The sequence below is a fragment of the Centroberyx gerrardi genome, chromosome 1 (genome assembly GCF_048128805.1).
Source record: "Centroberyx gerrardi isolate f3 chromosome 1, fCenGer3.hap1.cur.20231027, whole genome shotgun sequence".
NCBI classification, from domain to species: Eukaryota; Metazoa; Chordata; class Actinopteri; order Beryciformes; family Berycidae; genus Centroberyx; species Centroberyx gerrardi.
Window position 1 is genome coordinate 17133700 of NC_135997.1, and position 20963 is coordinate 17154662.

Here is a 20963-nt window from a genome sequence, read left to right on the forward strand (position 1 = left end):
GTAGTTAATTGCATTCACTCACCTGGCATCAAATTTCTGAATCAGCCCCCATTAGACTGCTACAAAGAAAACCAGCAGTACGTTTGGTCCTGAGGACCGGAGTTGGGGACCACTGCTGTAAGGTGAACTGATTTTGGCCTGTCCACCTCCACCACCTCGCTGCCAATAGTCATAGCATGTGATGTAGACCTATTTTGTCAGACAAACTGTACGCTGATACAATGTCAATTCTATTCAATGAAGAAATAACAACACAGGTGCCCTCTCAGTGATTTTGTACACTGACCGGGCCTGCTCAGGCTGGAGGAGTGGTAGGGCAAAGGAAACAGGAGGAGGAGGAGGAAGAAAAGGAGGAGGAGGAGGAAAGGGAGGAGATGGATGGATACTAGAATGCGCGACGACGCAACTAAACTAAAGTTGTTTGTTTTAACAGCTAGCTAGTAGGTCAGATTCTAGGTAACTACCAGCCTGATCACAGCAACGCAGAGTGGTAACTGAACACCGAAAGAGTCTACTGTTACCTCGATCAGTGTGTCCTTGTTACCTTGTTATTGTCGCCTGCTGGGAGAAGGGAGAGGATATGGCTGCACTTTCCCCCCAGATACGAGGACTTCAGACAGATGAGGTGACGTTACCAAAACATTTGCTAGCGTTGAAATGAAATTGTTCATGTGGTCCTGTTAGCCAGCTGGCTAACATAGCTAGCGTTAGCGTTAACGTAACGACGGAAAACAATAATATGTTACTATGCTGTGAAGATAACGCTAGCGAGCTAGCTCATTAACCTAGATATAGTAACGTAACTGATGTCATGTGTTAAAACGTGTCACTGGTCGATAAATTGTCAGTATGGTTGATCGCCATTTTTGACGTTAAAACTACTTTCCAGCTAATGCTATCCATTACTTCCTAATTGGAGAGCCATTTCTACTTTTTAGCCAGGAAACCCACAGGCTCGCATTACTTCGTCTTTGCATTGGCAAAGCTGCTGTTTCCCGTCCTGCACATAACATTACACAGATTTGTTTTTCAAATTGACAACATTATCAAATGCCTAATCAGTTCCAATCATGTTAGACCTGTCAATTCAGGTACAGTGTAGGGCCCAAGTAATTTTCCTTACACTAAGCCATGTGATTTATTGCGAAATATCATGATGAGTCAGGAGCTACAATAAAAGCATGAATGAGACTGATATGGAAAATTTACAAAGTAGTGTCCAAATGTCATGTGACACAGAGGTTAAAAAGTGATTGTAGCTGTCATGTGGCTGTGGTTATTAGTACGTGATTAATACAAAGACACATTTATCTTCTCCCCAGATGTGATTAATGAGAATTAAAGCTCTCAATATGCTTTATCAGTTGGGTCAACTTTGTAAATGTCATCATGAAATTGAGTAATAGAACTTTTGTTGTTATTTCAGGAGGAATCCAGGATCCTAAGAGTGAAAGTCGTTGCTGGAGTTGGGCTGGCCAAAAAGGATATACTTGGAGCCAGGTAAATTGTTGATATTAAATACTTACATATCTTAAGAAGAGTTAGTGTTAGGGTTAGTGTATATTGTGCCTCAGTACATTTCATGTAATTTCAGATTAGTTTGTACTTTTTCACTTTCTGCCATACAGAGGATGCAATTTTAGAGGCCTTTTCCTGTCCAATGTCCTGCCCATTATCTAGTAAAGCTGGAAAAGAAAAACATGGAATTTGCATCCTGTGTACTTTTGCATAGAGTAGCAGGAGGGTGGTGATTTCTATTTTTATTTATTTTTTCTGAAACCTCAGTGACTCTACTAGAGCCAACTGTAAGTGAACCATATGCAATGTTGTGCTTGATTAGTCTACCACTCCCTCCAAAATCCCATTAAGTCCTAAACTGATGTGTTCATGGGACCTACTATCAGCATTATCAAGATTATCACGACTCAATTAAAACCAGGGCTATTATAGTTTGGGATTTTTCATTATTTATTACTTTTTCATTATTTTCATATTGTTATGCATAGATTGGTTAGTTTTCAGTGTGAGTTTGGTTTTAATTTAGTTATATATTTTTTTCAATGTTTAGTTTTTGTTTAGTCTCAGTTCTAGTTTTAGTATTTTTGTGAGGGGTGTTTTTTTTTTAAAGGTATAATGATAGAAGTTCAGAACACGGATTTTGAATATGTTTGCAACAGATATTCTGTAATATAAACTATATCATAAATCCTGTTTAAAAATGATTTGCATACATTTTTCAATGCACTCCCAACTAACTTAAAGTTGGGACAGCTTGGTTTCGTGCTGCACAAATGCAACAGCAATCTGAATTCAGACCATTTAGCTCAAAATAATCCCAGATAATATAGTATAATATAGATAATATAATAATCCCATTCTCCCAACAATTTTCCACACGTGTTGTGCAGACGATGATGCTGACACTTCCTCTGAGAGCCAGAGGGGATCATGGGGGTCGAACATGTCGGTCTAGAGGATATCGCCATCTCATGCTGTACTTAGCATTCAATAAAAATTCTCTGCCCAAAATTCATTCCTTTTTACCCTGCACATCAACCAAAAGATGAAAACATTTCATGCATGTTTTTGTTTTACAAGTAGACAAGATAGTTTTAGTCAGAAAGTCTAGTTTTTATTTTATTTCTGTTTAACAGTGATGATTTTTAATACCTGGTTTTTGGCTTAGTTTTAGTATAATAACCTTGATTGAAACACATTAAAAATGTTCTTATTTTTTGATAGAAAGGAGCAGTGTGCATACAACTCTGACCAAAAAAAAATCTAATTGAGTGCATTTTGCATATTGCATATTGTGCAATAAAATGTGCAGAAAGTCAAGAGAGTCCATACTTTTATACCTACTGTTTGCATAATATTAGTGATTTGGCTCCAAAATTGCCATATCAGCAATGAACCGGTAACACCAGTGATTCAATACATTGCCGATAACAAAACATTGCTGCAGTTACTAACTTTGTAATACCTGTGATGGTAAAACCAGTGAACTAAGATGTGGTTTTATTGGGTGTCACAGTGCCTCAACCCATGCTTTCCTCATCTCAGAATCAAACTACAATCCATTTTATGTTGACCATAGCTGGAAGCATCATGTTAATCTTTCTCATGTCCGAAGGTGATGCCTGGTCTGATCAGACTTTGAAAAGACTTTGAAGTGATCTTTAGCCTTTGGAGTGGAAGAAAAGACTCAGTAATGCCAGAACGTTTGTACAAGCCATTAATACATTGATAGTTGCAAAGAGAGTGTTTTATTCTTTATAGACGGATCTTCACGCCATAGTTTTAATTTGGAATAGCTGTTCAAAGCTCTGTTTCTCCCTCTTTTTTGTTACAGTGATCCGTATACAAGACTGTCCCTCTATGACCCTGTCAATGGAGAACTAACAAGTCTTCAGACCAAAACAATAAAAAAGGTGAGTAACCGAAAGTCAGAATAAGCAAATACAATTGTGGTTTATTAGTGAGCTCATATCTTATTATTAATTCATTTTTCTTTTGCATCTCTTTTAACCTGAAGACATTGCACCCAAAATGGAACGAAGAATTCTATTTCCGAGTAAGTGAAAAGGCATCAAAAGCAAAAATTTTAAGCCATCATTGACTTAATCCTCTTGTGTGATTTAGCTATGATCATTGATATGCAGTTCACTGTGGCTCCATGGCGATAATTGGGTTGGGTGTGACAGGATCTGGGGGAAAGAAAATGTCAAATCTGCAATAGCTCTACAGCTTAAAATGCTTCTATTAATCTCCCACTTTTCTCACAAAGTGCAGTTATGTGCCTTTGCTGTGCTGTAGGACACAGAGCAGATTTGGCATCTCATAACAGGAAATTGGATTAACCTATATTTGACTAGAGCAGAAATTACATTGTATTGCTTATCAGGTGGGCTTCTTAGACCTTGGATCATTTTTACTTGCACACAGTAAAGTGCTTCCAACCCATTGATTCAACAGTTTTAACTTTGTGATTATGTATTATCTTTCAGGTTGATCCCAGAAAGCATCGTCTGCTGTTGGAGGTGTTCGATGAAAATCGTCTGGTAAGTTCTTCAGATATGTTCTAAGTTACTCAGATATGTTCAGCATTTTATGTGATTTGTTTGTCAGATTTCAAATTTAAGTTGTAGCTAGGTGTGTTGGGCCAGTTTTTTTCCCTTTTAGATTGTTCTAGTTCTGTGTTTCTTGTTACAAAATCTGTTTAAGTAGCACCCAAAGGTGGATAGGACCAGAGTTTCCACTGGGTCAAGTTGCTGCTCCCCGGCAGCTCTCGTGGTAGATATCAGTTTGCCGGGAATATGGGGTCATATGTTATCACTGACTATATTGTGTTTAAAAGCTCTGGCCAATGCATAGGCTCTAGATGGGCAGGTCTGGAAAATCTTGAATGAACATGAAAAGAGTATTGAAAAGTACTGGAAATTAATTGAGGAAGAATCAGCTATAGAGGGATATGGCTTAATTGATTTTTGGCATCAAGGAAAATCTTATGTGTTTTAATAAAGAAGACCTTTGCTCATGTAAACAAATATTCAAAGTCAAGACATGTCATCCTATTTAACTTGACTTGTGTGCAGACCATAAAACCTTTTGTGAATGCCAAGTCTCGAATGGTAGTCTGTCTCGAATAAGTGCAAGGGATTGTGTCATATTTCTGTAAATAAAGGCATCTTCCAGTCAGTGCCAGGCTAACATGGTTTATCTGCCTGTCAAATATACAGCCGCCCTTATTTTGCCATGACATATTTGATATTGTTTGAAACCTGGGATACCTTATTATCGAGAGCTGTAAATATGGGCAAAGCCTGGCTACACTAATGACATCCTAACGCCTGTCGTTGTACAGGCGTAGACCGAGTTCAAAGGCAGTTGCATATCACATAGGGTGTTGTTTATCACTTAGGTGGCCATATTATGTGAAGAGATATGTTGCGAAGTACTGATTATGAAACACATGCATAGGGGTCTTATGGTTGGTAGCCAAACTGTGAGAACCCGTGTGTTAGTTATTGTGTGTTGCTGGATAAGATGTTGAACTGCAGACAGGAGATTGTTGTGAATGTAGCCTAGATACTAGTGTCCAATGTTATTTTACATTTAGTGCACAGCATCGTAAAAGCAGTGAGGAGTGAGAAATAAGTGGCAGGCTGAAGCATGATGCTGGATCAGTACAGCTGCTGACCCAGTTTCCTGCCTGCCTGATGTAAGTCCTGGGACACCTGATGATGGCGGCTCTAAGCACCCAGACTCAAGCCCCACCCTCCTCGACTCAAGTGACAGCACCACTACCGTCTGATACTTGGAGCTAACTGTGCTAACCATATGTAATATAAACACAGTCTAGCAATTAGCCAGCATTAGTGGCCCCAAAGTCCTGAGTTTGACCTCACACACATTTAGACACTTAACCTTAAGCAACAGTTATATCAACTAAATATAACCACACCCCTACACAGCCGTATTGCAAGTGTATATTGTTATGTAGTCAATGATTTGCATATTGCAATGTATCAGTAGAGTTTTATGCAACATTGTAGCAGCAGTTTCTCCACACAATAATCCAATCATCAATCGTAAATGTTAAAAGTGAACCAGTCAACTGTGAGGTCTGGAGCCAGATAAATAGTGTGGTAACTAAGCTGTAAACTATGTCTAAACTTTCTCTTTGAGCATTAATTAGCCTCTTGCATTAGTATTAAATTTCTTTCTATTCTGCACTCTGAATCTATTTTAGTTTTAGTATAGTACAGTAGTAGTAGTTTACACGTTTAACAGTTTGCTTATTTAATTGCACTTACAATGACATTGGGCATATCTCTACATGCCCTGTCCTCAATGATCCTCCTGGGCTTCTAACTGGGCGCTGCCTCATCAATAACTTGTCTTACTGGCAGACTGCTCAGTGACTGCAAAAAACAGCAGCAAAAAACGAGATTCTTACAGAGGAAGACATACAGTAGATCATTAATGACTAAGTCAATGCACTGTTGTATGTCACTTAGATGGCCATATAACCATTTTGTACTTAATACTGCTGTGTAATGCATGTCATATCATGTGCCTGTTTTTGGCCCACTCCCTCTCTGCTGCTACCTCTGCCTTATTATCTTTGTCATCCTAATTATCTTATGGGACCGTCAACTGTGAGCTTGTTGTTGTTGTTGAAACATGTTGGTCTGTTTGGCACATTTTGCAGTGCTTTTTTAAATATCTGTGCTTCCTCAGCTCCTCCTTTTCTTTTTCTGCCATTTTGTTTACAGTTTGACCTAAGGCTTCTAGAACTTGTCATTACGTCATCAGTTTGCCCGTCACGTGGTAAAACAAGCCTGGGTTTGACCGATTCTAATCTGCTTTGTCATCCTTCAAGTACATTCTGTTGTGATTTGGAGGGGCGCGTCAGTAGTAGTTGTGTGTGTGTGTGTGTGTGTGTGTGTGTGTGCGCCACTGCCAGTCTGACATGGAAAGAAATAGAGAGAGAGAGAGAGAGAGAGGGCCGATAAAACCACACAGACCGTCGCTGGTCGGTTCACACAAGACAACAAATATTCACAAATTGTTACATGCCGACCAGTCCGACCGGCCCACACACTCACTGGCCCAGCAGGATTCTTTCTGCTTCTCCTGGTCTGTGTATGCTGGAAACTACAAAACTTGTCCTTCATTTATGCTGAGTTCAATATGTCAGCTTAGGGTTTGTTACATGGTCTCTAATATCTAATTACAACCTAAAGATGAAGTCTGCGTAACAGAAGTTGCAAGTAATTTTTGCCAGTAAGTCATACTCTTATTTGAAATATACACACTCACATAAGGTTCTGGGATATTTTGAGTTTGATGAAATTGAGTACTTGGCTTACGTACGCACATAATCTCAAATAAATGCACCCTTAGCATACTATAATATGTGAAAAGTAAATGTCGGTGAATATGTTTTAGTGACTCTAAGTCTGCATACTTTGTTGCTCAGCTACAATGCTACACTCTTTGTCAGTCCAGAATGTAACTGTTACTTTTCACACATAGTGGTACTGGAACAAGTTCCCATTAGGCTTAAGAGTACAAGAGACATTTTATTTTTCTAAAAATCCTCATTAATTGGTGAATGATTGGTGAATCAGGCTTTAGGTTGATGCATGAAAACATAATATCTCAGTTACCCAGTTGAGCTCATACTCGGTTCAGATGCCTGGCTCACTCCCATATTAAACGAGTCACAGTGGCATGTAAACATCTTACTGCTTTCATTTCTTGTTTTCGCCGTCTGTGCAAACTCAAACTCAGGCTCACACATTGTTATGGGTACATTTTCATGTCAACAAAAAACATGGCGGTGAGCAGGACTTACCATTGGGTTTATCATTTGTTTCCCCTGTATTAGAAGTAACCTCAGTCAGATGGGGAGAGGGGAGCCGGCAGCTACATCTTTCATACTTTTTTTGGCCGGCGGACTGTTTTATCTGTGGATGAGACACTACAGGTGGACAGGAATATTCTGTTAACTGATTTATTCATGGAAACAGGGTATCAAAAGTTCATGTAAACTGCTTAACCCAAATAATACCTTAATTGGAGTATGGTCCAACAGCCAGTTACTCCATGCATGTAAACATAGTCATATACAGACATCATGTAGATGGTGAGAGATTATTCATGGTGATAGTATTCACAGATTGGATGAACACAAACATATTTTAAGAAATCAGGAATGGTAGAAAGTTGTCACATGACAGTGGGAAATTGTTCTGATCAGTAGCAGACTCAAAGAGAAGTGATACTGTAGAGGTGACTGATAGGTGAAAGGGGTAGTACTTGGGCAGAATGGCCATCCGGCTGGTCGTCAGTTGGTGAGAGCAAGAAAATGCTCTGAAGGCATGCTGCTTTGGTCATGATTGACTGTTTCCTAGCCTGTGGGTTCTGGCTAACAAATGGTTAGACTCGATGCAGGGGAGGCGACAGGAGTTAAACGCTTGCTGGACGACTGTAAGCAGTTTGCCCTTGGATTGTGCAGATGCAGCACTGAACCAGACAGTTAAACAGGAAGTGATGATTTATTGTGTTGTGGTTGTGCAAAGCCTGCCCAAGAGATGTTGAACATCTTCAGTTGGTGGACAAAGTACATCTGCTGCCAAGCTTTCTTGGAAGTGATGTTGTTCTCATCACACTTCCTGAGAGATGGTAGTTCACAGAAATTTGAATGACTGTACCCTGCTGAGTGCTGAACCTTTCACTTCGAAGGGTGGTTTTCTTTGTTCGTCATTTCCTCAGTTCTAAGGGAAGTCGGGTTCCAACTTGTTAATGCTCCATGACACTAGTGCACCTCTCTCTGCTGTTCATCTCCAGCTCATTGTTGGAGATGAGGCCTGTCACAGTGGTGTGATCTGCAAGATCTGTAGGTATTATAAAACTCCCAATACTTAGGAATCTTCTGGTCAACTTAACTCAAATTGTTCCTATGTGAATTACCTATTATTCTGTCCACAGAGAAGAAGTTAACTCATGAATATGATATTTGCCCATATGCTGACCAAGATTAACATAATTTAATAAAAAATAGTAACACTGCTATTTATTGTCCAAAAGTTTGCTGTTACTGCTTTATATGTAATGACACTAAAACGTTCCCTAAAGGCTTGAGTAAACATATCCTTTTTTTCTAAAATGCTGCTTTTGGTACAATGTTGCTTTTGGTACCAATTTAATGTCTATTGTCTCTATCACAGGTCGGTGTTTTTCTATTTATTCTAGGCTTACTACACCGTATGACTTGGCATAAACGTGTTTCAGCACAGTGCGCGTCAGCCACTTACATCCTCTGGCTCAGCCACCACCACCTGCTTTTGCCTAGATCTTTGATTTACAGCCTGTCATGAGGTTTCCTGACAGTAGTCACATCGGAGTTAGTGTAAAGAATAGGGAGTGAGCTTCACTGCATCAAAGTGTCCTCTGAGTCATGTCTGTATCCTGGCTGAGCCACTTACCATTACGCATTGTACTGAAACTGACTTGGTTGCAGAGTAATCCCCTGAAATAGCCCGGCCTCACTCACAATAGGCTGTCATTAATAAAGAGGACTGTCAGCAGCCAGAGAGTGGAAATCAAACCAGCACTGACTGTTACATGAGGTGTCATATCACAGGTGCCATGCCACTCTCAAAGCAGTCACAAGTCTGTCTTGTCTATCCACTATTTTGTGTTTGATGGAGAGATAAAATGTAGCAGATTCCTTCTTCTCTGTAGGTCATGTATTACAAATTTCCTGTTTCTTTGCAGGCCATCAGCTAAATCTTTCATGGCTTTATTTTTCCAACATTTGAACTATGAATTTGATGACTTTTGCTTTTTACTACCAATCACTTTCCTGCATATTTCCACAGTCTGTGGTGGTTTCATGTTTGAATGCTATTTGGCAACCCAGTCCTCAGTTTGATATAGAATTATGCCGAAAGTCATTCCCTTTGATTTCCTGTAATTCAATACCAGTGGGTAAAAATATTTGTGGGGGCACAGAGCAGCAGAAACTTTAGAAGCATAGCTGCAGGGGAAGTGGAGTCTTGAGCGAGCGGCCTGAGGCAGACATAACAGTTTACCAGAGCTTCAGTCTAAGATGCAAAGTGGAGGACTACCGTGTTGTTGTTTTTTTCAAAGGGGTAACCACGAGTGTGGCGGCTGGAAAAGGCAGAGGGTGTTAGATACTTTACTAATCTGGCTGGAATTCAAGAGGTACAGTTGCAACAAAGCTGAGGCTGGGCTCTAACGCAAGTCGGCAGTGGGAGCTCTGCCCTTCAGGATCCAGTGTAACTTTTTGTTTTCTGAGTAGGGTTTAAGCCCCTTAAAGAGGAGGACCTCTGGGATTGCTTTAGTTTCAAGGGTCGTGTGTTTGGGTCATTCCTCCAAACAGAACGACTGACCGCCTCTGACTAATAGCTGAGATCAGCCTTGAGAGGAATGTAGGTTGTCACCGGAGCTATTTTGGCAATGTACAGCCGCTAATGATTGTAATCACAGAGCAGAACTCGGAGCAGTTGCGTTGCTGTTCTTTTTTCCTGCTAGCAAGTTTTATCATGCCACACTCACCAGCATTGCAGGGATTAGAGAGTTAAACGAATGGCACGCCGGCTCCGCTTGCATTTCGCGTCGAGGAGAAGCAACACGGACCCTCTGTCAGAGAGCCTGAGCAGCCATGGTGAGGAAAGTGGAGTCAGTGCGTCAGCTCGGAGCCCCACAGAGAGCCTGGCGCACAGCTCTGTCCACCTGAAGGTGACTCCCCTGTCACCAGACTACGGTAATTTACAGCGTTACTCTTCAGTATTCATACCCAAGGTTAACACTGGAGGATGTAGCAAGAAGAGCATTTTGCAGATCTCGCTTCAGCCCTGTGGTAAGCTCAGTGGAGAGCTGGAGGGCAGTGCAGAGGATGGAGAGCCAGGTGGCTGTGAAGGAGGAGCAGGTAGCGGCTCTGACGGAGGCTCATGCAGCAGCAGCATGGCCAGCGATGCAGGATACTGTAGCAGCAACAGCATCTTTGAGCCAGAGGCTCCAGAACAGCACAGGACTGTCCAGGAGAGGAGTCTACCCTGCTGCAAGTCCAAGGTCCCTTTGAGACGGTGCTCCTCCTTGGTTATATTTCCAAAGAGCCCCTGTAGCACCCCACCTGCCTCCCCAGTCAGCCCAGTGGCTCTGCCTGCTCTCCCTCCAGCGAGGGGTTCTCATCAGACATCTCTCCAGACATCTGCCAGCGAATCCTCACAGGATGATGAGGAAGTCACTTGCAAAGGGTCCACCGCCACAGCACTAAATGGCCGTCGCCTCTCCAAAGGCAGCTGTTCCTCAGCTGAGTGCAGGGACGGCAAACACATGGTGCAATTTAACGTTCCTTTACAGGATGAACCAAAATGTAAAACGGAGGACAGGAGCAAAATAATGGAGCGGTCAGCGATGTTAGACCGGTCAAACCGGCACTCTAGCAGTGTGCTGCTTCACTTTGCCCACCAGAGACCAGTGATATCTGGGAAGGGAGCTACAGCCAGGGCTACAGTCAGTGTGGAACATCCTGAGGCTTCTTACCCAGCGCCACAGCCCGAGGGTGAACAGGACCCTCACAAAAAGCTGTACCGAAGTACCTCAGCTTGTTTGTTCTCCTCAGCTAAGCCATCAGAAAAGAACCACAAAGTCTCTCCAGGAGGAAGAGGACAGGAAAGGCCTGAGGAAACCCACTGTCATCGTGCCATACAAAGGAGCTTTTCCCTGGAAGTGCCCTACCCCAACACTGAAATTTCATGTCACGTTTCAAACCCAAATCTCACTAGCCCTTGCTCTCCACATGTGCACATCCATCTGTCCCCTTGCTCTCCCGCTAAGGTGTCTAGCTCTGTCGCTGATGTAAACACAAGCCACAAAGGGGATTATATTCCAAAGAACCCCGGCCAAAACCCCAAGGTGAGTGTTACGTTTCTACACCGGAATTAACTGCTGCTCCCTGCTCAGCAGAGCTGCGACTAAGCAGGGCCCAAATGTCTCAAGCTTCTAAGAAAAGGAGAATCATTGTTCAGGTGAAATGGCTATACATTTCACCATGACTTGAGAGGCAAACAGTTCTCAACTCAAATTAGTACTTAAAGACCTCCCTGAATACACATTATACCATAAACTGTTTTGCTGTGCCAGCTTAAGTGTAACAACTTCGAGTTCTGCTTTCATGTACAGAATGAAAAGGAAGTAGGATGTCAATGAGCACTGTGAATGACAAATAACGATGGTGTTGATAAAGTGGCTGCACTATGTATTTTGCTTATTGGGCTTATTGTTGCCAGAGGAAAGTTTAATTGCATAATGTTTCTAACACACAGGTGTGCGCTACCAGAGACGTGAATAATTATAAGACAGGCCTATGTTTATGCGCAATATAATAATGCTGTGATAATGCTGCTCTCCTTCTCTGATATCACCATTCAAATCCGTGAAGCTCTGTTTACTCAGGGTCAGCCATTAGGCTCTCCACAAGAAACAGCTACGTTCAGTAACTGAGAAGATGGCTACAGCTAAGTCATGCAATTAACAAGCCCAATGTGGACAAACATTCAAAGGCGTTTGGTTACATTACAGTAAGCCATTTACATATTGGTTTCCAAGAAAATGCTGAAAGAGAAGGAAAAATTCAGCGTCCTTTTGGCTTGTAAGTGTGTTGGGTTGTTAGAATGTGAATACACACATGCTTAATTTTAGAATAGTTCTCCATTTTTATTATTCTGTTAACGCTTTGAGTAATCAGCTGAAGTATTTACCCAGGCTAATTTTAGTTGTGGGAAAAGCAGAGCCCCTTCCTGATATAAATAAAGCGCCTCTGAAATATTCCCCCTGACTCCAGATAGTCTGGTGGGCTGTAGCTCTGCCCAGTCCTGTGGATTCAAATTTAACAGCATGATACTAGAGCAGCGCTCAGTCATGCCAGCCATCTGTGGAGATGGGGGGGGGGGTCGTGTAATGTAGGCAGGGTGGGAGCGTGAGCCTTTCCCAGTAATAGGGTGGTGTGTTCCCTTCCCTATGGGTCCCCCTGCCAGGCAGTGTTTGTAAAGTATCAGGTGTCAGCCCCCCCCCTTCTCGCTCTGCATTTAGCAGGTTGTCAAGAAAGAAGGCCCGCGCCAGTAATTAGCTAGTGCCCTTACCTTTAAGTCTGCTTATGCAGATCTAAATTTTATTTTCTTAAAATAAGGTATCTTTAAATGTCCTCTAGATACTAATCATGGTGACTAGTAAAAGCATTATCAAGGACCAAGTGTATTTATTTTGCATTTCATCTTGATGTCCTTAGTTATCTTCATGGTTATTTAGCAGAATTTAGACACGTCTCTCTCTCAGAAGTCTGCGTCAGTCAAATATCACACACCTTTGTTTACATTCTGGCAATGCCTACTAACACTTGGCAACCCCAAATGAATTGATGATTCACAGAGTAACGTGCGCAATATTTCGAAATGTTAAGCAACAAGTTCCTCATAATCTAAATGACTTATAAACGCATGTAAAATATACCTTTCACCCTAAAAATACAAACATTTCACAAAACATTTTTGAAAATGAATATCCCTCTCCCAAAGAGAGAGCTGCTCCATTAACACCAAATTGGGCACAGATTTTATTGAGTAATACAATGTTTTTTGAGTTTTATACTGACAAATGAGCTTCATTTCACAGCAATGATAAAGGTTCTGAATGCAAAAATGTGCACACATCCTCAGAAAATTACGATGCAAACAGTCCAACAAAAAATCTAATGTAATCAAAAAATCATCCAGTATTTTAATGTAACTCCCTGAGACTGGGAACCAAAAAATAGACAGCTGTAACTTTGCGAATGTAATAATGTTTGTGAAATAAATTATGACAAAATCAAAATCTAGTCCTATGTAATTTTTCCAGTTGTCATCCCAGAGTAAAGAGAGAGACTAACTGCTGTTGCTTCACTCAGATGTACTCAGGTTTTCCAAAAGATGACTGCAAAAAAAATAATCTGTGCAGCTCTTAAGTGAAGCTTGAAGAGAAAACCATGCTCCCAGGGTTGTGTTTTTGTTTTGTAGCGGTTCAGTCAAGCAGTGAGAGCTTTGTTGGTGAAGCAGTCCATTTTGTTGATGGTTGCCGGCTATGTTGTTAAAAATACCACAGTGCAAATTTCATGAAACTTTCCGCTCTGTTGTTCTTATCGGTAGTGACCTTGCAGGCCTCATCTCTCAGGTTAATGATCAGCCAGGTCCAGACGCACTATGGAAAGAAGGTGAAGAAATGGATAATATTCCAAACAGGGGATCTCCGTAGCAATTAAACTGTACTCCAGTAGTCATCATATGATCTAGGCTCATCTTGCATTCACATGATAATGAACCAAGAATGTATAGAATGAATGGGGGGAAAAATAAACAATTCCATTTTCAGAGGCCCAAATTAAGTCCAGGGTATCAGGTTGAAAATGACCCACCTGCCATCATGGACTGTCCCAATTTTATAGTCCAATTAGTGTTTTGTAGCTGCTACAGTGTGTGTGTGTGTGTGTGTGTGTGTGTGTGTGTGGCAGGGGTGGGTGGCTTTATTTCATAGTTAAAGTTTAAACCTCGTTTTGAGACGTTTTATTGCCAGTCACACCTACCATGCAGAAAACTGTCCTTTTTCCCATGTGCAGACTATTGAGCTTTAACTTTCAGCCCTTGAACTGCTCAAAAACTGAAAAATAGCCAGCATTCATGAAACATTTGTGATCTTTGTCGCTATTTACTAGTTACAATGAACATGTTTTGGTTGCACAGCCTCTATCAGAATCACCTGGCAAACAAACGGGCTCATTGTTTGTTTGAAAAAGTTGGCAGCTGAGGATTGGTTGGCCTTCTGCCTACTGGACAGGATGGATCAGGACACTGTTTCACAATAACCTATACAAGACAAACGTAGAACTGAAGAAATGAAAAGTAACATGAATGCCAGAAAGAAATAACACACCCTTCAAAATAGGCAGAGCCGATAAGGTGAAAAAACCTGAACAGTATGCAACAAACATTTGTAGTGTGTGTGTGTGTGTGTGTGTGTGTGTGTGTGTGTGTGTGTGTGTGTGTGTGTGTATATATCTATAAAGAAAATCATTCAGCAGATAGAAATCAAGACACAAGATACTTTTCCCTCCTTAATAGTGCATAGGGCATCAGTCTGTATGAAGCTGGTCTCTTTTGCAGTAATGTCAAAAGATCTCAGGTGAGGATAACAAGGGCTTCTCAAACCTTGTTACAGGTTTGACTGAACTTGGGGATTACAGTGAAGCACAGCCCCTGCAGGTCCTGCACTCTCACCAGGCAGCCTGTGTCCCTAACTCCAACAAATATCTAAATGTTTTTATCTCATTTTATGGAATCCTTTCTTAGACCCTTAACCTCCTGATTACGATGGTGCGGCTCTATACATCCTGCTCCAATAACATTAGCTGCGTAGCTCTTGAAATGAGTAGTTTCACAGGCTGCTGTCCACTTGTCAGAAGCAGTTTGTTGTTGCCTAGCTACATCAAGATAGATTTCACCAGGCTTGATTCACAGAGACTTAACATCTGTCTATAGATGTTTGGCACAATCTTGTTTGTCATACCAGATGATGCAGTGAGTAGCATTTGGTTTTGTAAGCCGTCTATGTCTGACCATCAGGAACACTCTGAACAAGTAATGGCCATTTATTTGTAGGCTCATCTTTTCATTGGGCAATTTTTTCAAATACATAAAAAAGCACCCAGTTCTTCTTTGTCAAACTTAGGCATCACTTCACCTCACCTTTATATCCAGGGAGGTACCAAAGGGAAGAGACAGTTTTTCATTTTACAGCAAATGCTGTAATCTGTTTTTTATTGACATAAAGGTGAACTCGGTGACCTTTTGAAACCGGCAGGGACAGGCGTTGTTTTGGGTCTGTGATTGCTGATGTATTGTAGTTTATGAACCACAATACATCTGGGCTGTTTCAAGACAGAGGGGTCAGTTGGCCCATTAGTCTGTGATTGTTGGTGCAATGCAACTTCTGAAAATCTGAGCAGGCTGTTTAAAGTTAGGAAGGTCAGCATATTGACATATTGTTGCTGGGAGTTATGGGAGGTTCAAAATTAGTGGGTGACATGTTCTGGGTGAAGTGTAAGCGTAAATGTAGGCATAGTGGAAGTGGAATTAGGTGAATGCAGATCTGATCAGTGCTAAAAGGGAAGTGACAGCAGACACCTGTAACACCTTTTTAGCCTTCTAGATGTCGTTTGTATAATTCAGCGCTGCTGGATTTTTAACTGAAGCTTGTGCTCCCAAGATGCGCACTCCATTTGAAGGCCACACATTGACCTGAATGAGACCTGATAAAGGATGCCATGATATTGGATAACCTATACAGACGTGTGGGACAGGACGTTTTAGGAACAGAAATCTCCTCTTTTCATACTTGCACTTAGGAGGATGTGCTTCTCTATGAAACCTTTCAAAATAAGAAGTGTGCACCTGTATTGGCGAGGTGGAAGCCAACAGGTCTCAACAAACTTAAACAAAAGAGTCTGCGCACACTCTTAGCTCTGATGCACACATTTATTAAGACATCACAATAAACCAATGTTTCAGCAATTCATGCTGCCTTCATCAGGGTTAAGTCTTAACCCTGTCTTAGTAAAATCTATGCATCAGAGCTACGAGTGTGCAGCGACTCCTTTTTGTTTAACTCTATGAAACCCTAACAATACATAAACTCATCTATTAGCCAGTTTACTGGAGATGTAGTACACTATATATGTCTGTTGTGTATGGACAGTATGTAATTATTACCAAAGGATATGTAAAATCTGAGAGGATTCAACATCCTTCTCAAGTGGATGATCATTTCACCTCAGTATCAATAAAAGTTGGAAAAGAGGGAAAAAACAGATACAGAGAGTAATGTATAAAAACGAATTATACAAGAATTGGGCTCAATACACCTAAACCACCAGACAGATATGCAAAACAAACTGGTAAGAATATAATAAATGCAGTATATCTTGTGGAGGGTATATATGCGTGTAAGTGTGTGTGTGCAAAAAAAGTGTGTCTGTGGTTTTTGTTAATGTGGCATAAACACAACAGCAGCTAACTAAGTGAACACAGGTAAACATAAATAAGCAAACCAGAGAAAGAACCAGCAGTCAGCTACTGCTAAACACTTTACACAAGACAAACATGACCAAGTACGTGTACTCAGACCGACACACACACACACACACACACCCCCACACACACACACACACAAGCACACACACACACACACAAAAGACATGTCAGTATCTCCATTGGTGCTCATTCCAAAAACTAGGCAACGTAACAAGGAAAAATACCCTTCCAAGACATCCAGTGACGACTCTGTCCATCTACAGATTGTAACTAATTGTAAAAGTAAAGAACATAAATCTTTCCAACAATCCCAAAGACACGAACATTAAAGATTCATAACGGTCTCGACATTGTGGTTAAAGTCTTTAACGGTCTGGCGCAAATGACTGTACATATAGGAGAGAGAGATTCATATGGCAGTGGATTTAAGGCTTGTTGAGGCTGGCCATCGCTGGTCTACATGCAGCCTGTCCTTGAACCTGGGCTTATCTGTTTGTCTCTGCCGCACCGTTAGAAGTGCAAGTGCAGGACGAAGGAGGGTTTCATCTATATTTGTTCATGTAAACACTCCATACTGCTGTCAGCCAGTTTGACGTGCTGGGGGTGTTAATTTGGTCACAAAGCTGACTCTGACACCGTTGTGTGTTTGCCTTCAGCCTTCAGCCTTCTGCCTTCAAGGTTGTAAAGGCAGTGTGATCAAGGCATGCAGCAAAAGAAATGTTCAGAGCAGAGAATATGAATCTGACAAATGCTGCATCTGTCTGAATCCTCTGGAGCAATAACACAATGCGACCATTCAATGACATCTGACAAACAGATTGCTAAGTAGGCCACATATACTGAAATATATTGGAAATGGTCATCATTTCAAATAGGAACATAGAGCAGCTTTGTGTGCTGTTTGGTACTTTTACTGCATTGATGAATAAAGATAATAATTCCTGATAGTCTTCATGATTAAAGATCTAACAGTTTGCTAGAGGAGTCGGCCTGCAGAGAAAGAACTATAGTATAATACATTTTTGAACGGCCTGTTGGAATATTACAGTGATACAATAGGAGATAAAGAAAATACCATAAGAATGATAAGGTCACTATAAGGAATATATAGGAATATTATAGTGATTTTTCATTGGGTACTCTAAAGATGATTGAATACAGTATGGCTGAATAATGGCACCTGAATATCTAGACCAGTCGTGTGTGTGTTTGAGGACAAGATACTACTGTCAGCAGCTTCTCATTTAAACGTGATTTCAGGATAATTACATAAATCATTCCCTCTCCCTCTCTCTCTCTCTCCCTCTCTCTCTCTCTCTGGCAGACTCGTGATGACTTTCTGGGCCAGGTGGACGTACCTTTACACCAGATACCGGTGAGTCCTGACTCGTTTGCGGATGGTTGCTTGAAATCCTCGCTACTTTCTTACATGAATGTTTGTGAGTGGAAAGTAGTTTGCTGTTGTACAACTACATCATCGCCTTATTTTAGATCACGTTAACTGAATCAACTGAATCTAATTTGTTTTGCCGTAGCATTTGCGAGCACTTGACCTTAATCTCATCCATGTCAGCATGTGAATGTAAACATGCGCACCCTCATTCGAGTGTCTGTTCCACATCGCTGTCTATAGTTTTGGAAATACAGTCCATCATGTTTGTTATGTTCCTGCTGATGTTTTATTATAAATAGAACACCCACAGGTTGGCCCCATAGTACAGTTTCACCATCCTTTCACATGATGGTACTTTTACTGTTGATATAGTACAGTATGTTACATGATGCCGTACAGTACATCTATTTTATTTTGTGCAGCTGTCAAAGTGTTTGAAGTATTAAAGCGTTCCCTTTTATTGGTTTTATTGGGGTTTTTTTATTTTTTATTTTTTTCAGACAGAAAATCCTAATACAGAAAGGCCATACACATTCAAGGATTTTCTGCTTCACCCAAGAAGGTTGGCATTATTTCATGGTTATTTAATCCTTTCTCTTTCCTTGTTATACATTCCATTCTTACACATTTTAGCACATTCTTTCTAATTTTGCAGGAGAAATGATATGGTCACAGTGTACACTTTATTTCTAAGCTTCCCTGATGAGAATTATTACTTATGTTCTCAGAAACGTTACCTTTGATATGTTTGTCGTTCCCACGCAGCCACAAGTCCAGAGTCAAGGGTCATCTGCGTCTCAAAATGACTTATCTGCCAAAAGACTCTGCCTCAGATGAGGACGCTCCAGATCAGACCGAGGACACGGATGTAAGTCCAGCTTATCCTTTTACAGCAATCAGTTAACTCCCATCTTCTTATCATCACAGCTCCTCTTCCTTCTTCTGTTGCATTTGCCTGTACAATGATCCTTCTCATCCGTTCATTATACTGTTTCTGTTCCCCCTAATTTGGTTGGTGCTCAGCCATCATCCGGTAGCATGAAAAACTCCAGTGTATTTATGATAACAGTCTGAAGGAAAAGAAGCCAGGCTTGTTCTACCAGACTTTAATATTGTCAAGTCCAACAGCCTAAAGGGTGTTAAGCTGTCCTGATGGAGGCTAATGACTAATAAACACCTACTAGTACTACTAACAAACCTCAAGAGAAAATTTAGAAAATTCACATGTTCAATTCACATGTGTTATGACCTTGGACAGTTCACTGTATATGAAAATCAGCAGCACTCCAGAGAACCAAGAGTCAAATCACTCTCTTTCTGGACACTTTCTGGAGTTGCTACGCTGACAAGTAATTAGAGATTGTCTTTTAAAATGTATTTGAGCTTTTAGTGTCACTTGTTTTCACCAACAGCAACAGTTTCAACTATTCAAGATCATAGGAATAACATGAGTTCTTTCTGAGCATGGATTTTTAATGTAAGCCTTGGCTTAAAACACCATGTCCATAAGGCCAGCCTATATTTGTCCCACTGTGGTCCCATGGCCTTTGAGGAATATGCTGACAACCTCTTTAGAATGATCTGGAGCCGACCCAGAGCTCTAGTCCGCATGATAGCCAGTGAGTTTTCTAACCAGCAGCCAAGTCTCCTTTGACTTGAGGCAATAGGATATTGTGTCCACGCTGCCTGTGCTGGGTTGTGAAACATTTTTCTTATGTTCTACAGCCTGGTTGGGAGTTTCTGGAGGGCCAGGACATGTCGGGTCCCAGGCACAACCACCAGCTGCCTGCCCTGCCCCCTGGCTGGGAGGAGCGGCAGGACAACCTGGGGAGAACCTACTACGTCAACCATGAGAGCAGAACCACACAGTGGCACAGACCCACCATACAGTAAGACCGCTTCCCACTCTGCAGCGCAGTTTCAATATTTACCTTCATTAAGCAGTGCGTCATTATAATATGTGAGCACATGGGGAGGGCCTCTTGCTTTTGGGAGTTAAATATTTGTGTGTGTGTGTGTGTGTGTGTGTGTGTGTGTGTCCCTTGCACAGAGACAGTGAGGTGGAGACACAAAGAAGACAGGACATTAACATGGAGGCCCAGCATGCATTCATTACTCGCAGACAGATCTCAGACCACGATGAGAACGACAGGCGAGAGTCTCCTGAGGTAATTCTGACTTACTGGATTAACATACCTCACATACGTTAAAAACAACATATGTTCAATTAAAATGCATTCACCTGCACCCTGATGAGAACAGAGGCTGAAACGTTGTATGTATAAATGTTGATAGTTCTGTTTAATTCTTTTGCAAGAGATAAGTGTTCGGTCTGCTAGTTTTCTTTTGTATTTAACTGGACCTGTTGACCTGCACTTTCCTTGGATGTGCGTTCTCAGCCTTTAAATATTTGAATATGTTAAAATGTATTGTCATTAACATATGCTGTGTTGGAAAGTAACACAAATTTGCATTGTCCCAAAGGAGACAAACAGATGTTTTAAAAATGACATCTTTTTTTAAGTGCACTTTCTACCCCGGTCAAGATGTTTAGTTAAGCTGAGTAATTTGGCAGAAGTGTTGTTTTTACATCGAACTTCTATCCTGCCATCGCGAGATCCCACCTAGTGTGCTTCATGAGTCTTTTCTGTCTTGTCCTCTAGAGCTGGGAGATCATAACAGAAGATGACTCCACCTTCTACCACAGCAGTAACCAGCTCTCAAGTCCTCCACCGCTGGAGTTCCACGCTTTCTGCGAGGACCTGGAAAACATCCAAGTATCAGGGGCCACACCTGGCGAGCAACGCACCTCCCAGACGGTGAATAATTTCCTGCTGTGATTATATAATACATAATGAGATTAACATGAACCACGAGCCATCAGTGAGAGATGGAAAGAGATGGAGAGTATG

The 20963-nt window shown here is 41.3% G+C and overlaps 1 protein-coding gene across 2 annotated transcripts in view; it reads left to right on the forward strand.

Annotated features, from left to right (window-relative positions):
* Window positions 1–385: 385 nt before the first annotated feature.
* nedd4a (NEDD4 E3 ubiquitin protein ligase a) overlaps window positions 386–20963 on the forward strand; it is a 29037-nt gene continuing 8459 nt past the window's right edge. Inside the window, exons 1-11 of one of the 2 annotated variants that reach the window (XM_071910263.2) lie at window positions 386–625; window positions 1427–1500; window positions 3353–3431; window positions 3536–3574; window positions 4008–4061; window positions 17983–18033; window positions 18552–18613; window positions 18817–18919; window positions 19777–19940; window positions 20102–20219; window positions 20715–20870. In XM_071910263.2, coding sequence (XP_071766364.1) covers window positions 581–625; window positions 1427–1500; window positions 3353–3431; window positions 3536–3574; window positions 4008–4061; window positions 17983–18033; window positions 18552–18613; window positions 18817–18919; window positions 19777–19940; window positions 20102–20219; window positions 20715–20870 — 945 coding nt within the window. In that variant the 5' untranslated portion in view covers window positions 386–580. Of the gene's footprint in view, window positions 626–1426; window positions 1501–3352; window positions 3432–3535; window positions 3575–4007; window positions 4062–10122; window positions 11455–17982; window positions 18034–18551; window positions 18614–18816; window positions 18920–19776; window positions 19941–20101; window positions 20220–20714; window positions 20871–20963 lie in introns of those variants that run through there. The other variant, XM_071910261.2, reaches the window with a different exon arrangement.